Raw genomic sequence first — 16,751 nt, 5'->3', positions numbered from 1 at the left:
TGGGCAGAAGCCCACAGCAGCATACCCTCTGAGGTGCTCGCATAGCTTGCCTCCCTTGTGGCAAGCCAGAAACCTCCCCAAGAGCCATGGGCTCGCCAACAGAAGATGATCCATTAGCCTCAAAAGGACTATTGCAATGTCACCATTGGCTCTTCACGACCTGACAGCTCCCCCAAATAACASTGAGTTTACCAAGAATTCCCATCCAATATATCTTGGTAGAGGAAGAGAAAACAGGTATCTAGCACAGCGTATGGGAAACAAGTCATGTTCCCAAATAATCCCAYGTGGTATTGATCAATCTGATCAACATGGTGGAGCTAGCAGGTGCTCAGAGCATCACCAGAAATCATACGGCAGTGACCTGAGCTAATCGCTGTCCTCCACGCATCTCCCTAAGGAAATCATTATTGCATTAGGGAGTAATGCCTTGCAGATGCATCATTAGATGGGCAGTATTTGCTACTGGCTAGTAGCTACCAAGCACCAACCCTGCAGCTGGGGATAATCCCATTCATCCAGTTTCACCTTAGTAAGGGCTGTGATCCCGCATTCATGCAAAAGGAAAAGTAAAGGCAGATGAACAGAGACTACCACATTTTCCTATACATAAAAATGCTGAATAAATGTAGTTTAAAAAGGGGGGAAAAGCAGCTAAGAGAGGGTATTTATGAGCATTTGTAAAGGGCAGAGTGAGGCTTGTCTCCCGGCTGGCAGCTGTGCGCCCAGCCTGGCAGCTGGCAGCACAGTCCCGAGGTCCCCTTAAGGGAACAGCTGGCTGCCCATCCGGCAGGGCGGATTTATCCGAGCCCTGCCTGCCCGCCTTCCTGCCTCCCTCCCCGCGCCGGCGGGAAGCTGGCCCCGACCCAGCTCTCCCGTCGGGGACTCCAGCACGCTCTCCGCAGCCCGGGTGATGGATCCCAGCAAAAACAACAACTGCCCGCCGCTGTCTCCTCCTCATCTGCCGGCGCTGCTGCGGCCACAGCTGTACCTCCGCCTTTTGCAGACCACGAGACTCACGAGGGTTTGCACAAGCAGCGACTCTCTGAGAGATTAACATAAATTAAGCAGCCACAGGACTTTCAATTTAGYGAACTAACCAAACTCAACTCCTGCAGGAGTATTTTTGCATACGACCAAAATAAGTAGAATCTAATGTGATTACCTTTACGTTAAAGGTAATCCCAAGCCGCTTTCTTTCATCAAGAACACCTCCACACAATGGTTTGACTTGGTTTAAGTGGCAGTAATCTTATTTAAAATTACGCCTTTAGTTAATTCAGATCTCCTTTCCTGAGTGCGGACAAATCTTTACAACACCAAGACCRTGCTGTCTTGCCCTCAGCGAGGGAGGGTGTGTGAACTGTCCGATCCAGGCGGCTGTTTTCCACGGGGGGACTGTACCTGATTTTCATTTTCTCATTTTCCTCAGTTGAACAACAGCACCTGGATCTCTCAGTGCTTCACATGGGACAGCACACACAAAAAACTGCATACCCTGTCCTGTGTCTCTTGCAAAGAGTAACGCTCTGCAAGCTCAGGAAAAGGTATTTACAAGGCTGCTGCYGTGCTGTTTGCTTTTTTAAAACGCCCACGCGTTTGACCGTCAGATGGTCACGAGGCCCTGTGGCCCCGCTCTCTCCTTCCCGCGTTTCTCGTCCTCGCCCGGTTGCGTTTGCGGGAGTCGCCTGCGCAGGTTATCGTACAGAGCGAGCGCTGCAAGGCGCCGCAGGGTAAACGCACGCTGCAATTGGCCGCGGAGGAGTGGCCGGGGGGAAAGYCGAGCAAGCGGCGCAGGAGGACCGCGGTGCAGGCGGTACCTGGGGGACGYGGTGGAGCCGCGCTGCGAGGCGCGGGCCAGGCTCGGCACGGCCCCGGGGAGCCACCGCTGCCGCCGGCAGCTCGCGGCCCCCGAGCCAGTGCCCAAAGTGGGGCAGTACACGGTTATCTTGAGAAACAAGCGACAGACTAGCGAGTGCCATAATTTGCAAGCAGCTTACGGAAATTTCTCCGACCAGTCCRTGAAAGCTTTCTGCCTGTAGACTTTGTTCCAGATGGAGAAACTTCAGATAAGCCTCTTATTTTCATTAGGTCGCACTGCGCCGTGCTAGCTCGGGCCCGCAGCCAGGTTTACGCGCGGTACGTGGTGTGCGAGCAAGACTGCCATCCCCCTGCAACCCTTCAGCTTCCTCCCCGCCGTCCCACCCCMGGCCGAGGCAAGACGGAAGCGCTTCCCAGCGCACAAACAGCGGGGAGCGCAGGTTTTAGGTTCACGCGCGCCGCGGCCCCGCTCTCACCTTGCTGGGGCTGCTCCTCCCGGCGGGACAGGGCTGGGCGCTGCCGCCGGAGCTCCAGCCCGTCTCCTGCACGATGTCGGGGGGCTGCTGCCGGCTCTGCCGGGACACGACGAAGTGAACCTGCTTCTCGCTGGCCTGCAGGACGAGACACAGGGTAAATCCCGCGGCTCTGCTGCAATGGCCCCCCTCTCCTCCTCCTCTTCCTCGGCCGCGGAGGATTCACGAGGCGCAGGTGCCGCCTCGGCTTGCTTGTTTGGGCTCCCCGCTGACATGGTTGCAATGATGCAGAGCAACAGCATCGGCTCAGGTCAATAAAGGCACCTAAAAAAATTTACCACCAGCCACTTAAAAACTCTCTCAAAAATTTGGTGTTAGCCCTCTGATAAATTCTTTTCTACTCCCAGTTTTGCTCGAAGCAGTGATCCAGCCCAACGAGTACAGATCAGTTCCTGTATCACCCGCGTACAGCAGCACCGGGCAGCACCGTGCCAGAYGCAGGACAGCGGCACAACAGCTACCGCTTCTGGAGGGGAACGCCAGAACGGTGACGTTAATTCCCTAGCCTGTGATGTGCTCGTGCTTTGGCTGGTCAAAGTGGGGAATAAAAGATGCAACGGAGTGCACCCGAGTGCAGCAAATAGGACAAATGTAAGGTAGCTTGAGGAAAAAAAAAAAAAAGTGAAGCCATTTTGAGAGATAAAATGCTACTGTGCCAAAGCAGAGAGCGCGAGAACACGTGAGCAAGCACGCAGAATAACGGGGTTCCAGCTGAAAAATTAGCCACATTTTGCACCGTAGGAACAGGTACTGCAAAAGCAGCTAGCGCCCAGAAAACTCACAGTAACGCTGGGACCTTTCGCAGAGGGCCCTCCTGAGGCCGCGGTGCGCGAGGGGCGCCGCCGTGCCGCCGCCGCGTTACGCTCGCACGCCGTTGCGGCGGTGCTGCGTGCGCGCCCGACGCTGGCGCTACTAATTCCGCGGGCGAGCGACAATTTTCCGCGCTACTGCGTCAGCGCTGCCGAGGTCGGCCGCCGCCCTGGAAGCGGCTGGTTTGATTCCGCCCTCAGCGGGGCCCACGTCAACCATCGACCCGCCTGGGACGACGGCGGTGCACGGCTGCAACCGAGAACGGGCTGCGGCGAGTAAACCAGGGGTGCCAGATACGGACAAACCAACAGGCCGGGCTRAAAGGAAACGCAGAATAGCCTCGACGCTGTAGGAACATACTCAGAAAATAACCAAAACGATCCTCACCTCCCTAATCCCCCCCTCCGCGGGCTCAAGACCCGCTCGGCGGGAGGGGAACCCGGCTCAGGCTCTGGCGKGGGGCCCCGCGAGCGTCCCGGCCCCCCGGGGCACCCGCGTCCCCGGACGCGCCCCGCTCCCGGGGCAAGCCGGCACTGGCCACGCAGGTGGAAACCAACCCCAGCCTGAGCTGCGCTGGTGAAATCGAGCCTCGCGCGGACAGCTAACAGAAACCAGAGGAGGCTCCTGGGATTTTCATTTTTACAGTTCGGTTCATCTTTTCTAGAGCCTGATCCAACATTACGAGGTGAGAGTTAAAAAAAAAAAAAAAATGTTTTCAAAAAATGTCGCTATAATAATTTAAAAACCAGTCCCCTCCTCCCCCTCAAACCTTCAGCTTGAGTGCATGTTCAGAAAAGTGCTATTTCCAAGGAAGGTATCTCAGCAAAAAATGTGCGTTTCCTTGTTACCTTCCCAATGTTTTGGGGTATGCTACTTTTTTTTCTTTCTTTTTTTTTTAAGCAGCAACTAAAATCTCCACAGCTTCTTCATAATATATGCATCTGGTGCACATACATATTTTAAAATAGCTTTCTAGGTATTTTTATCATGTTTATTGTAATGGAATATTAATTCCTGGACTCCAAACTCATCTGGTACACGAAAGGAGAATGTTGTATCTTGGGAGAAAAGAAACCACACTAACTCCTGGTTTATAAAGTTTGCTAAAACCTAACAGAGCAATACAAGGCTAAACCTCCTAAGGGCATATGACCCTAAAAAYCCAGAGTTTTCTCTAAAACAAACAACTTCAACTTACGCAACTTCTCTTTAAAACTCATCTGCTGCCACATGGTTAGTCTCAAAACTGGTTATTTACAAGAAGATTGTAAATGTGATTAATTCTTCGTAGAACATCTAGCAAAAGTTCAACGAGAGCGTCTGTTGTAAAGTCACATTTGTCTCCAGGTCAGTCAAGTCGAGCAATTTCTCAGAAGTCCAAAGAATTTTAAAAGTTATCCAAACAACAGGACTAGCTTTTGTATTTACCTACTTCCATTTAAAAAAACAGTAACACAGTAACATTTCTACTGATTGGAGCATTAATTGCTGTTTCGCTCTGACCTCTCCCTCCCCTTTTGCTACTTGCGCTTCCCCACAATTCCTTCTCTGCTATCTATGATGAAGCAATAATTAAAAAAAAAAAAGAAATGAGGGTAGTTTCAGGGCTGAATACAAAAAGCAGCTGAAACGCTCTGCTTGAGCAGAGCCCCGAGCGGCGGCGGGGAGCGCACCGAAGCCTCGAGCTGGCTCGCCCCGTGCGGCCGCACTCGATGCACTCGCGCGGGCGCCCGCTTTTCGGGTACCTGGCTCGTTTCCTTGTCGCCCCTACGGAAAACGGATGAGGAAGGCCACGTTATTTAGGTTACAAGCCGTGGCTAAAGGTAACGTGACAAACGGGATGCAGCGAACGCCYAAGCGTTACGATGCCGGCACGCTCCTGCTTGGCACTTGGGCGCTTTCTGCATTTCGGTTCTCGCGACTGAGCTTATGAACAGCCAGACACCTCATCCACTGATTAACAGCTGCCCCACGTATGCTAATGTATAATTGCTGAAGGTCTGAAAATCAGGTACTTTTGCATTTATCCATTATTTAGAAGTCAAAACTAATCAGATTCCAGAGAAACCTGATGTTCTCTCAGCTGYGCTCAGCATAATGAATGAGGAAAACAGCTACGGGACAAGGTAAAAATCACCACCACCACCTTTAATGATTCTAAAATGAAAGCTGGTTCTGTTTTTTAAAGAAATCAATCTCGTATCTGAAGCATCCTGTGCTGTTAATTTGTAGATTCCCATATACCACAAGTGACACACATTTAGGTCTCAACAGGCGGGGTACTATTGAGAAATCAGAGGGCAAAGTAAAACATGCCGTGTAAAAAGCAAATGCAAAACATTTGTGGCTTCAGWATAATGGTTGTTCTCTGGTATAACATGCAAACAGGAAAGGCAAATGATAATTGATGAAAAAACATGACAAAAAAGACACAGGGTCCGGGAATTTTGTGCTAGGCAAATGTGATTCATAGAGCTCACATCAATGCAATGTAATCCTGGCTGTTTGGAAACCTGACTCTGTCCTTTGATGGACATGTTGTTTAAATCCCCAGAGGCTGGTGTGCATTTCAAGCATTATTATAAATAACATCCACTCTTTGGAACCCAGTAAGAGCTTTAGTTGCACTTTTAAACACTTGTGTGAGAATGGCCTCATTAGTCATTTTTTCCATTTCATCTCTAGGCYGCATGTGTTTTTTGCTTATGAAGCAATGTTGCCTTGTTTTGCAGCCGTGAGGAACTGTTCCAAGAATGCCAATTTTTTTAGAAAGGGTTTCACTCCAGGCTTTGTTCTGCTCAGAGAATTCACCCTCTCCCCCTTCCGTTCCCAGTCGGTGGAGCTATGTAAAATAACCCAGAAAGATGCTGCACAAGAATTTCCACAACTGGTATTACCGAAGTGCACACAAGTCTGTTCCCCAGGCAGAGCACGCTCCACTCGCCTCCATCTGAACATGGAGCTCCCACTTCCAGATGAGCTGGCRAATTAATCTTTAGCTATGCTATAAACTCTTCAATAAAAGCTGGTTACAGCCATCTCTGCATCTACGCTAACAGAGGAATCCTTTCCAAAAGATGCGTTGGTTCAAATGCTTCTTTAAGTCTAACTCATGCTATCCTGATTGTATCAATGTGAAATGGGGAGAAGCCAGTTGGATTTGACATCTTGATATTGAAGCACATGAAATTCCTCAATATGTGAGCACTGYGCATTCCTCCAAACAAAATGTAAAACTGAACAAGGACTGCTGTAAATAYGAGATAAAGCAACATAATATGCTTTGCTTGGCTTTTTATGTTGAGGTTATCTGAAAAGGAAACTACTAAGATAGGCTGTAAAGAAAGGAACCAACTGGAAATAGTTCTGGTGGGAATTTGGAAGGAAAATGACACACAGATACATGGAGAATTTGCACTGATCTGTACATTACAACAAAGCCCCTCGAGCGAGCCAACTGCAGTAGGTGTCACTGTGAGATAGTTCATGCCTGTATTACAAGAAATCAGATTTTAGAGGTGTGAATTCCCCGCCCAGTGTGGTGGAGGTGCCCTTTCCCCTCCCCGAGATACACTCCCATTCAGCATGGCCTCTGCTTTGGCAGAGCCATGGCGGCGGATGGTGAAAATATGCTGCCTGGTTTTTGCAATCGAGTTAAACGAGTTCAGCAACCGGGGTTAAATTCATCGTGACAAACCTGTATCAGCTGGGCTGCACTTTCCGGACTGCCGTAGCGATGATCGTGCCCATTGATCGCTAAGACGCGGTCGTTCTCCTGAAGCTGTCCGTCACGGGCGGCCACCCCTCCTTCCAGCAAGTTGAAAACRAACACCCCGGGTTCGTCTGCCTTGCGCACCAGCTTTATCCCCAGCTGCTCGTCTGGACTGCTTTTGTTCAGAACAACGTGGAAACTGTCATCCCTGGTGCAGCGCGCGTCGAAGGGGGGGCCGCCGCTTCGGCAGCGGTACCGCTGCTCTCGGAGCACGGTGAGCCGCAGCACGTGGCAGGGCTGCTTCAGGACTGACAGCGCGTAGTTGTGGGGCACGTTTTTGATGTCCATGCCGTTTACCTGGAAGAGAGCGCCGTAAATCCATAGCGTAAAGACCACCTAATCTGCATCGGCATGGTGGACRGCCGCGCTGTTTACACAGATGTTCTTGCACGAAGCGACGTGCGCGACTGCAAACTGTGTCGCACGGGAGGCCAAGTTTGCATTACATAACAGCTGTGCCCCAAGGAAAGGACACAGCGTGCAGACGCTTACTGCTTTTTTTACCCTTTTTCCCTGATGGTCTCCAGACATAACTGTTGTTCTTCAGCTTTATTATTGCTCTTCCTCAAGCTGCAATATCCTTTCATACATCTGAGTTTTATTCTACTAGCTTCTGATTTCAAATCAGCTTGCCAGCCTTTCCTTTCACTCCCACYGCTTTCTTGTTTCTCTGCTTCCTTATCTCCCAACCACTTTAGTTAAAGTTTAGTTAGGTAAAAAAAAAAGTTGTGTCCCATTAATGAACCTCTAATTAAAATGGAGAGGAGAGCCCGCAGCAGGAGATTCAAACATCCTGGATGTTTGGCTAGCAATTRTGCTGATACACCTGACCAGAGAATGGGGGCTTTTTATGTTTCTCCTTGTTTTTCAGGTAAGATTCACCTCAGTAGACTATAAAACAGCATAACTGACACTTCTTTGATTTGACTGCCAAAGAAAAGAAGAACTTCCAGTCAATCCTGCCATGTCTGCGTGCGTAAGGCTGACTAGGCATTGTGTTTTATCACTGCTAAATGAAATCCAGTTGTAAGGTTGTAATTCGTTGCTGGAAAACCTGAATCAGACAACTTATTTCCATGTAGTTTTACATTACACAGGTTGAACCATTTAAATATTAAGAAAYGTCTCCAAAATGCAACAAAAATGTTCCCCAGCACAGACAAGAGTGGCCCACTTGGGTTTTTGGTAATGAACTGCCTGGGTGGTCACGACGGGGCTGTTGGCACTGCAGCCTGACAGTGGGACGGCACCTCTGGAGACACAGCTGAACTAACTTAAAGCTAGCCAGCGGGGGTGCTGCAACAGTATAAGCTGCAACGGCACGGGACTGGGATCGCCAGGGGTCCTCAGTAAAACCCTGGGAGGGCAGCCACAGCCCCAGCCCCGCAGCGGGGAGCCGAGCCAGGCCACCCCGCTGCACTCACGGCTCTCCTCGCCAGTCTGGATGTGCCCTCAACGAAGGGTTTCTGCTCAGCGGTGCAAAAAGCCGCCCCGAAAGGCATGACCCAGGTAACACTTATCCAGCTCTTAGTGGAGCTGCAGTTTGGAGGTGCGTTTAAACAGGTTACGTGAAGCACGCTCACATGCCATCTACAGCTCTCGTCGGCTTTAGCCCAGCTAGTGCCACTCTGGTTAGCTTGGGTACCACCACCAGGTACCTGCAGCACGCCAACACAGCCGCGGGAGCCCACGATGAACCCAGCAGGCTGTTCAAATGTTTACCCTTAATCTGGACACTTATGGTGAGCACTCTCTGGCCACTCTGTCACCGGTATTTGAGCTAGCTGGTCTAAGCTGCTTTGGGTACACCTGAGCGTACAGCTGGGCCTTTGGCTTGCAATGCAAACGTATCTGTGCACTCAAACCACACACCACTGAGCCATCGCAGCACAGAAGGAATGGAGCTGGTATTTTCTGTTATTGCTCTCCCCAGGACTTGTATAACTCAGCGTCTTTGCAGAGATCCATGTTGATGGGGCAGCCGAGAATGCAGTGGTCATTCCAAAGCTCGAGCCACCGCTCACAAGAAACATGATTTTTAAGCATCTGGCCTAATTCTTGTTTGTCTGATATACATTTCTATAAAAACAGGAGTAGAAGTAGCAGCTGACAGCCTCAATGCTGTTCAGGTTTATTCTCAGAGATTTCACCTGTGGCTGCTGATGGAGCAACACTCACAAAAACCAGAGCAGACAGTGTCTCACGCAGTTTGGGCTAACGCCTCGCACGTGGGAGCTGAATGCAGAAAGAACTTAACCCTGAGGAGGCCCCTACCACCTCGCCTGGTGCAAGCGGGTTTAAGGCAACGGAAAGTGAACCGAGATTTTAGCCCACAACACTCTAGAAACAAACAGAGCGAAAAGCCCAGCCCCTACTCTCAGAAAAAATTTCTGCAGTGGCTTTTTGAAGCTTGATCCTTCCCCCTATCTCCTTTGCTCAAGTTTACATTGGCACTTCTCGCTCCTCCACAGGCCGAGTCCTCACTCTTCTTGTCTTGCTGCTACAAAGACCCTGGGGGAGGTTGCGGACCATCGCCAACCAGGCGATCGTGTCTCAGAGCCATTTTGTACGAGCACCAGAGCAATGCTCCACCTGGTGATTTCACAAAAACTGGCTCAAGGCTCAACAGCACTGCTGGCGTTACTAGAAATGCCAACACTATGCTGTGGTACAGCACGTTTTGGGTCTAGCCTGTTCAGCTAGGATTCAGGGAGCCTGATATTGAACGGGAAAAATAAAAAATCAGTGAGCCTCAAAAACAGTTGAATGACATCCCGACAGCATGCAGGGGAACTGAACCTCTTTCTGTGTATATTATTCCATCCACACAAACAAGCAACACCACAAATCTCATCTGTATGATCTACTTGCACTGCCTTAACTTTTGTTAGGATACTTCTTTTTATCTTTTACCTCCACAGTACTGTACCTTTAGTATCATGTCTCCGGGCAGCAATCTTCCATCTCTGGCAATTACCCCATCTCGATAAATATGCTGAATAATAATGTGACCCAAAGGAGTCTCACTGCCTCCCACAATCCTAATGGCCAGGTTTTCATTGGGATCAGTACGGTTGATCTTAATGCAGGTAATTTCGCCATCTGGAATCAGGTGATACAATCTGGGAAAACCTGGAAATGCACATTGTAAGGGATTTATTTGAAATCATAGCTTTGCATTATTAAAATATGCACCATACAACTTCACGTATCTGCCAGTTATCCAAACTAGGTTTTATGCATGGATGTGGTTTATACTAAGTAGGGAGGAAAGGAATGTGTGTTGCTTAGTAGACTTTGAGGACTTTATTTTTTATATATTATATAAATTTATATTTTTAATATATTCAAACTTCATTTTTTCCCCCCACAAAACACAGCCCCAGACTTTTGGTGTAATCCAGACAAATGAAATGTATTTAAGAAAAAAAAAATTCCTGTGCTAATTGTTGAAGGGAACAAGATACACTTTTAGTGACCAGAGACCCCTGAGGACCAGGCCATGGTTCTTCACTGGCTCTAGGGCAGACTGGCACCATCTGAGACACCTCTAAGAAACTTCTGTGGTCTGGCAGTCCCTGCTGTGGTGGGCTGCACAGACTTYTCAGGGGCACCTTCCCCAGCTGGACTCAGCAGTTACTACTCTATTTTCCTCCAGTTTTGGTGCCAGAGCAGAAGATGGATGCTTGGCTTGTGACATCCAAGGAAGCATTTCTTTACCTTCAGCTAATAGAAAGGAAAAATCTCTTGGACTACCTAAAGAAGATAGTAGATTCGCTATCAGACTGCAGTCCTTTCATGACTGCTTAAACTCTATGAAGTAGAAATAATTGGCTTTTACTGCAAAGTGTCTGTATTAAAATCACAGTACATTCAAGGTGTCTGAAGGGAGAGGAAAGTTCAAAGAAGATCTGCATTAGACAAATTCTGTTCCAGACTTCAGAGAGGCATATATGCACAAGCAAAATTATTGCTGCTGACAAACCAACTGTATCAGATCTAATACAGGCTTATTCCACAACCTAATTGAAAAAAACAAGTTTAAATGAACATGCATCTGCTACCATTGATATAGGAAGTGACATTTCCCCATTATTGTCCACAGCCTGGAGAAATAYAACTGCAGACTTCTCGCCTTGAATAAATACAACTAGACTTCAGTGAGGCTGGATGGTATTTTCTCCCCTCTGTAAAAAAATAACAGGTCATTATTCTTTGGTATGGATTTCAGTTCAGGACGTAAGTGTGCCAAACTGTAAGTGTTTGAACAATCCCACTGCAGCCATCGGTCTGGTGCTGTGCTCAAACCAAACACTTTAAAACTTTGCTGAACTGGATTCCTCATGTACAGAGAATGAACAGCTTGATTTTTAGTAACAGTCAATTTGTTTGGAGGAACAAATTTATTCGGGAGCGTCCCTGAATGCTGGGACGTGTTTTTCACATGCTTTACGAACCGCTCGGTAGAAGGGAGCCGTTCTGACTGCTCAGCTGTCGAGGGAAGACCTGCTGGCCCCACCAGTCTGGGCAAGGGGAAAAGGCAGTACTGGGGTGTGTGCGGAGGTCCTTTTATTTATTTATAATGCACTGGAGAACAGTATTTTTTTTCCCAAACCCTACTTTTCAACTGACATGTTTGTTTTAACAGCATGTCACCACTATTTTCTTTCCTTCCAAGGCAATTCACATCCAAATTCAAAGTCCAAGTAAAAGCACCAGAGAGTTATCTGGTACAGGTGTATCTGCCTCTAATTGTCTTGAATCCCCATAGCTGAGAGAAAGCTTTTGAATTGTTGATACCAGAGTCCAAGCCAAAGTCTATGTGAAAAACCTGTTAGTAGAAAAATAAAGTGCTAATATTTTTTCAATAATCTATTTTAGAAGTAGAAGTACAGAGATTGCTATTGAAGAGTAGTAAAATGTTAAATGAAAATTAATTAATAGAGCAGTATCTAAGATAGCATAATATTTTCTATTACATGTGTACTAAGTAACAAACAAGGAAGCCACCAGAAATTTTGGGGAAAGARAAAGGAGGAAAGAAAGGAAGGGGAAAAAATTAAAAACACTTCATTGCAGCCCTTACCACTTCTTTGATCTTAGGCTCTTCAGGGTGGGAAGCTGTCTTCCTTCACATCTGTAAAAAGCACCTACCAGTAGCACAGACCTGACTTTGTTGTCTTACACAGAGTTAACAGGCAATAAAAACCTTTCTAGATAATTATAAAGACTTCATTAGCCTAATATCCAACTGTTCATTTAATTTACCCTCCTGTAGTAGCAGTTTCTGCTCCYATTCCAATCTACTTCAGTTCTGCACATCACTTCAATGTCACAGGAGCTGGTGTACTGCTGCCCCCCCCAACACTCCTATTTTCTGAACATTATTTGCCCCATTTGTTTGATTCTTTCTACCCTGCAGGGGGGACCCACACTGCCCAAATGCAGGCTTCTAACCCAAATGCCTAATTTGTTGATCTTGTTGGTCAAACTTCCTTTATAGCCCATGGGCACCTGAAGAGAGCGATACAACCCAGTTCACTGCTAAATCTCCTTTGCTTTTTGCACTTTATTTTGCTGCTAATCTAACCTCTCTCTACTGCACCTTAAACTCTCCCCTCCTCCATTTAAAAAGAAAGAGCCAACTAACTCAGATATCTCAGTTAGGTGCTTAAGGTCAGATGACATAGCTGCTACTCAAAAAATCACCGCAGGCCTGGTCCCCACATCAGAATAAGTATTCCCCTTTTACACTCTCAGTGYGGATGCAAGGGAATATACACGTGCAAAAGTGCAAATCATAATCTGCATCCCCCAGCTTTATTCTCTGCGTAGAAATAAGTATCTTAGTAGATTTCGCAAACTACCAAAGCTCAAATTTTCCCTTGCATGATGATTCACCTTGTGTCCCAACAAACTACTATTTGACTCAAGCACTCATTCTCCCATATCTCATTCCTCAAGCATTTTCTAAAAAAAAAAAAAAAAAAAAAAGTCGCTTTTCTTGGCAATGGAAATGTGTGGCTTGAACAAGCTGCTGACACTCTTATGTTATTCCAATCTGTTATTATCCCAGAGCAAGATTACAGCAAGTCCCCACAGTTACATCAGGTTCTTTCTCTGCTCCTCGAACCATGCCTTAACTGGTTTATTAAGTCTTGCAGTGGCACCTTGCTTGCTTTCAACATGACTTCATGCAGATTCCTCAGAAGAGTTTTTAGTACCTGATTTGCTTCTYAAGGGTGCAGTCGGCAAAATATCTTCCCAAGACACAGCTTTTTCTTGCCAGTGTGCAGATCACTAGATTTCTCTTTTTATATCAAGCAGAATGTACTGTTTCACCTCCTGTCGTCATGTGATTTCTTTGTGCTCTTTACAAAATATAATTTGCAAATTGCCCCATTTTCTCCTCACACGTGCCAAACAACCAAAGGTCTCTCAATTTCTATCTTCATTAAAATATTGCCTCTTAATACTTCATATTTTCCTATGAAGTGCTATATCATATTTTCGTGATGTTTGTATCATCAGCAACTGACACTGTAGTAAGCTAAAGACAAATACCTATTTTGATAAACTAACCATAAGTTTGACAAACTAAATATATAAAAATACATTCTCTTTAAACATGAAAACACGATAATTTTTTCATTAAATGGTCTGCACACTTTGCGTGCAGTTTGATCAAAACCTACGTTACCTATTTTAGGATGACGATACGCACGGAAACGGTGTCTTCACCTTGCAATTTTCTAACACAAATACTCTGCCGCGAAGAGGGGCCCTGCTCCAGCAACCAGTTGCCTACAGGGAATGCCCCCGGCTCGGCAGGCCCCACCAAATTCAAGGGGCTCTGGATAGGCTCTGGGCTTTTACCATTTACACACACACAACTTGTTGCACGACTGGAGCCTCAGTCCTCACGTTCCCCATTTTCCAGCCCTTATAGTCTTAATTAGCATTTTCTGTTCTCTTTGACCAGGTTTTCCGGAGCAGGAAAACCCTGGAGTATTGCATACCTTTCTTTACCATTTTATATTTCCAGTCYTTAAATATCGAAGAGCTGCTGAATCTAGAAAGAAGTAAACTCTCTGTCTTGTTTTTGATGGTTCTTGCAGATTTTCCCAYACAGTGCTGTGTTTTTGGCATCGGGAGTGGTATGGTGCATTCTGAATCTGTCAATAATAATAAAATATCATCTGCATTCAGGTATATTGTGTGTACTTTTTCCTCAAGCAATATTTTGCTTATATTAGTGTGCAATTTTATTGGTATTTTTACACACCAATTACAGTAACAAATAACATAGCAAAGGACAGACTTACACATTGAACTCTGCTTGTCTGGTACGATATAGGCGTATGGAGCATTCATTACACATTAGCCACAAGACTGTAATATGAAATTTTAAGTATGCTTAATATTTTATCCCCACAGTTTATTTTACTTAATGGTAATGTTCCTTCAMGTGCTCAGGTTTCAACTGCCTTGTGCCTGCACTGTGCGCTTACTGACAGTGTTGCCATCAGAGTAATCTCTGCCTTCATTCCCATGATCAGGCGTGACAAAGCTCTGCATAATGTTTGCTGTGATGCCTGAGTCTAGCTCCATCAAAGGTGACTGTAAACAGAATTTTGTGCCCCAGATTGCAAGTCCTTATCCAGCCCAGGAGGCCTGACTCATGCAAGTTCCCTGCTGAAGTCAATGAAACTTTGCATGACTGAAGACAACCCCTAAAAATAAGGTGTTCTGCAGGGCATCCACTTGTGCTCTCTGGCACCTGATTTCCAGAATTAAAAAAAAAACAGCTTGTGTAACCCATTCCTGGGAATTTTATGCATCTGTGACTGTCATATGCCCTTGTGTCCATGTGGGACTTGGTTTTGCACATCTTCCCTTCCAAACTAATTTTCATTTAGCGTTCAACTCTCCCAGGGCATTACCATCATTCTGCAAAGAGCAGCATTTGATTCAAATTCTTTCCACTGATTCTCCAGGGCTGTTGGTCCGATTCAGGAGGATGGTAGAAGGCGATGCTAGCTCTAAGGTCTTTCCTTGCTTCTGGACATTCTTCTACCAAAGGAGTCTCAAACAAACTAAAATGAAATTGCTGTAGGGTCAAATGTGTCTCAAAAGAATTGTGGTTGTTTTATGCACAGCAGCTTATCTTTCTGCAGTGGAGGAAATGCTGCAGAGACAACCTCTTTTTTTTTTTCTTTTTTTTTTCCCTAGAAATCTTTTGCCTTGTTCATTGTCCTAGATCAGTGTTTCGAACCAGTTCTGTAAAATTTCCACCAGCTGTGTTGAGAAATCTGAACTGCAACTGAATCTGAACGGGAAAAATGGGAACCGGGTGTGATGCCTGCAGGGTGCAGCCTTCCTCACGTGAAAGCTGGGCTGCTGCTGTCTTGTCTTTGGGCTGTACAAAGAGTCTCTGCGCATAAGGAGTCTTGTAGAGCCATGCAGTGGATGAAAAAGACACTGATAGTTCCCTAAAGCCATCTGCATTTCACTTACCTTCTTTTCTTCATATACCTTTCTTCAAAATAGAAGTATTTATTATATATTCATATACATATATGTGTGCGTATGTGCACATATATATAACACAACAGGAATCAGACTGAGCAGTAAGTGCAAGATACACCCACACAATATGAGAGTTTGTTGCATGTTCCTGCACAGGCTTCCTTGGTCTCGACCGCTGCAAAGCAATAACAGATGGTAGCACTGCAACAACCAGGATACTAAGAAAAAGAAACTCGACTTTGAGCAACATTTGACATCCTCAAGCAATCATAAATTCAATTTATTTTACAATAGCTTAACTGCAAAAAGGAACTGATGAACACTTCTGTAAACCAGCAGTACGGCTCCCTACYGTAAAGCAGTGCAAAGGCTTCTGTAATTGCATTCCCAAATCCTTTCCCCCTAAAGCGCTAGACAGTGTACAACGTGTGTGTGCAGATCAGGTTGAGCAGGAGCACGCGGGCCGTCTTTCCTGGAAGTGAATTTCAAGAGTGCGATGCCAGGCTGAGAGCACAGTGATACAAATAAGCGCAGGAGCAGTCTTTGCTCGGAGGTATTTTATCATTTGAGTAGAYTGTCAAGGTCATAAATGCATCAGGCACTGGAAGGACGTCCCTGTCGCCTTCCCTCGCTTCTGAGAATGAAACTCTCTTTTCAATCGTCCTAACTTCTACTTCAGTTTTGGAACACTACTTGTAAGCGCTGTCAGTGAGCTTACTCTCAGATAAATATCATTAGCTTCGATGCCACACTACAGACAAATACTTTTTTGCCTGTGATATTGTTTAAACAAATTAAGCCACAGGTTCCAAATAGAAAAGGTGAAGTAATCATCACAGTAAAGAACTGCTTCCAGGTAGAAGACAGTATAAGACTGTAACTATTCCTCTGCTGCAGTTATAATAGAGACATATTTGCCATGGTATACCATATTTTTCAGTGTCCCTGGGTAGCAAAGGTTTTTTTCCAAAATCAGTACTTCATTCAGCTTTCAAGATAGCAGAATCAGGTGTTATTTGGACCTTGTTCCTTCCACGTCAGGAATGATTATTTTGACAGAACTTCAAAGGACATATGTCTGGAAATAAACTGYGGCTAATCTGACAACTACAGAAAGACTTTTGTATATTATTCCATTAAACATCTGAACTGCTGCTGACCTTGCTGAAAATATATGATGCCACATAGAGATTTCACCTAGTGAAATCAGTCAGAGTAAAAGTCCTCCCTGTCACAGTCAAGTCATCCCAATATTTGATCAACTGATGTGGCCCAAAAGAGAAACG

At 46.2% G+C, this 16,751-nt stretch overlaps 1 protein-coding gene across 2 annotated transcripts in view; it reads right to left on the bottom strand.

Annotated features, from left to right (window-relative positions):
* Positions 1-16,751, bottom strand: part of LNX1 (ligand of numb-protein X 1) — a 67,724-nt gene that overhangs the window by 15,583 nt on the left and 35,390 nt on the right. The window contains exons 4-7 of one of the 2 annotated variants that reach the window (XM_085322792.1): positions 13,956-14,111; positions 9,866-10,068; positions 6,862-7,233; positions 2,298-2,432 (exon numbers count right to left, since the gene is read on the bottom strand). In XM_085322792.1, the coding sequence (XP_085178918.1) occupies positions 2,298-2,432; positions 6,862-7,233; positions 9,866-10,068; positions 13,956-14,111 (866 nt within the window). The remainder of the gene's footprint in view (positions 1-2,297; positions 2,433-6,861; positions 7,234-9,865; positions 10,069-13,955; positions 14,112-16,751) is intronic. The other variant, XM_085322791.1, reaches the window with a different exon arrangement.

The sequence above is a fragment of the Rhea americana genome, unplaced genomic scaffold, assembly GCF_003343005.1.
Source record: "Rhea americana isolate MKP2758 unplaced genomic scaffold, rheAme1 scaffold_8, whole genome shotgun sequence".
NCBI classification, from domain to species: domain Eukaryota; kingdom Metazoa; phylum Chordata; class Aves; order Rheiformes; family Rheidae; genus Rhea; species Rhea americana.
Note: the sequence above shows the minus strand (reverse complement) of the source record. Positions and strands in the feature narration are given on the sequence as shown.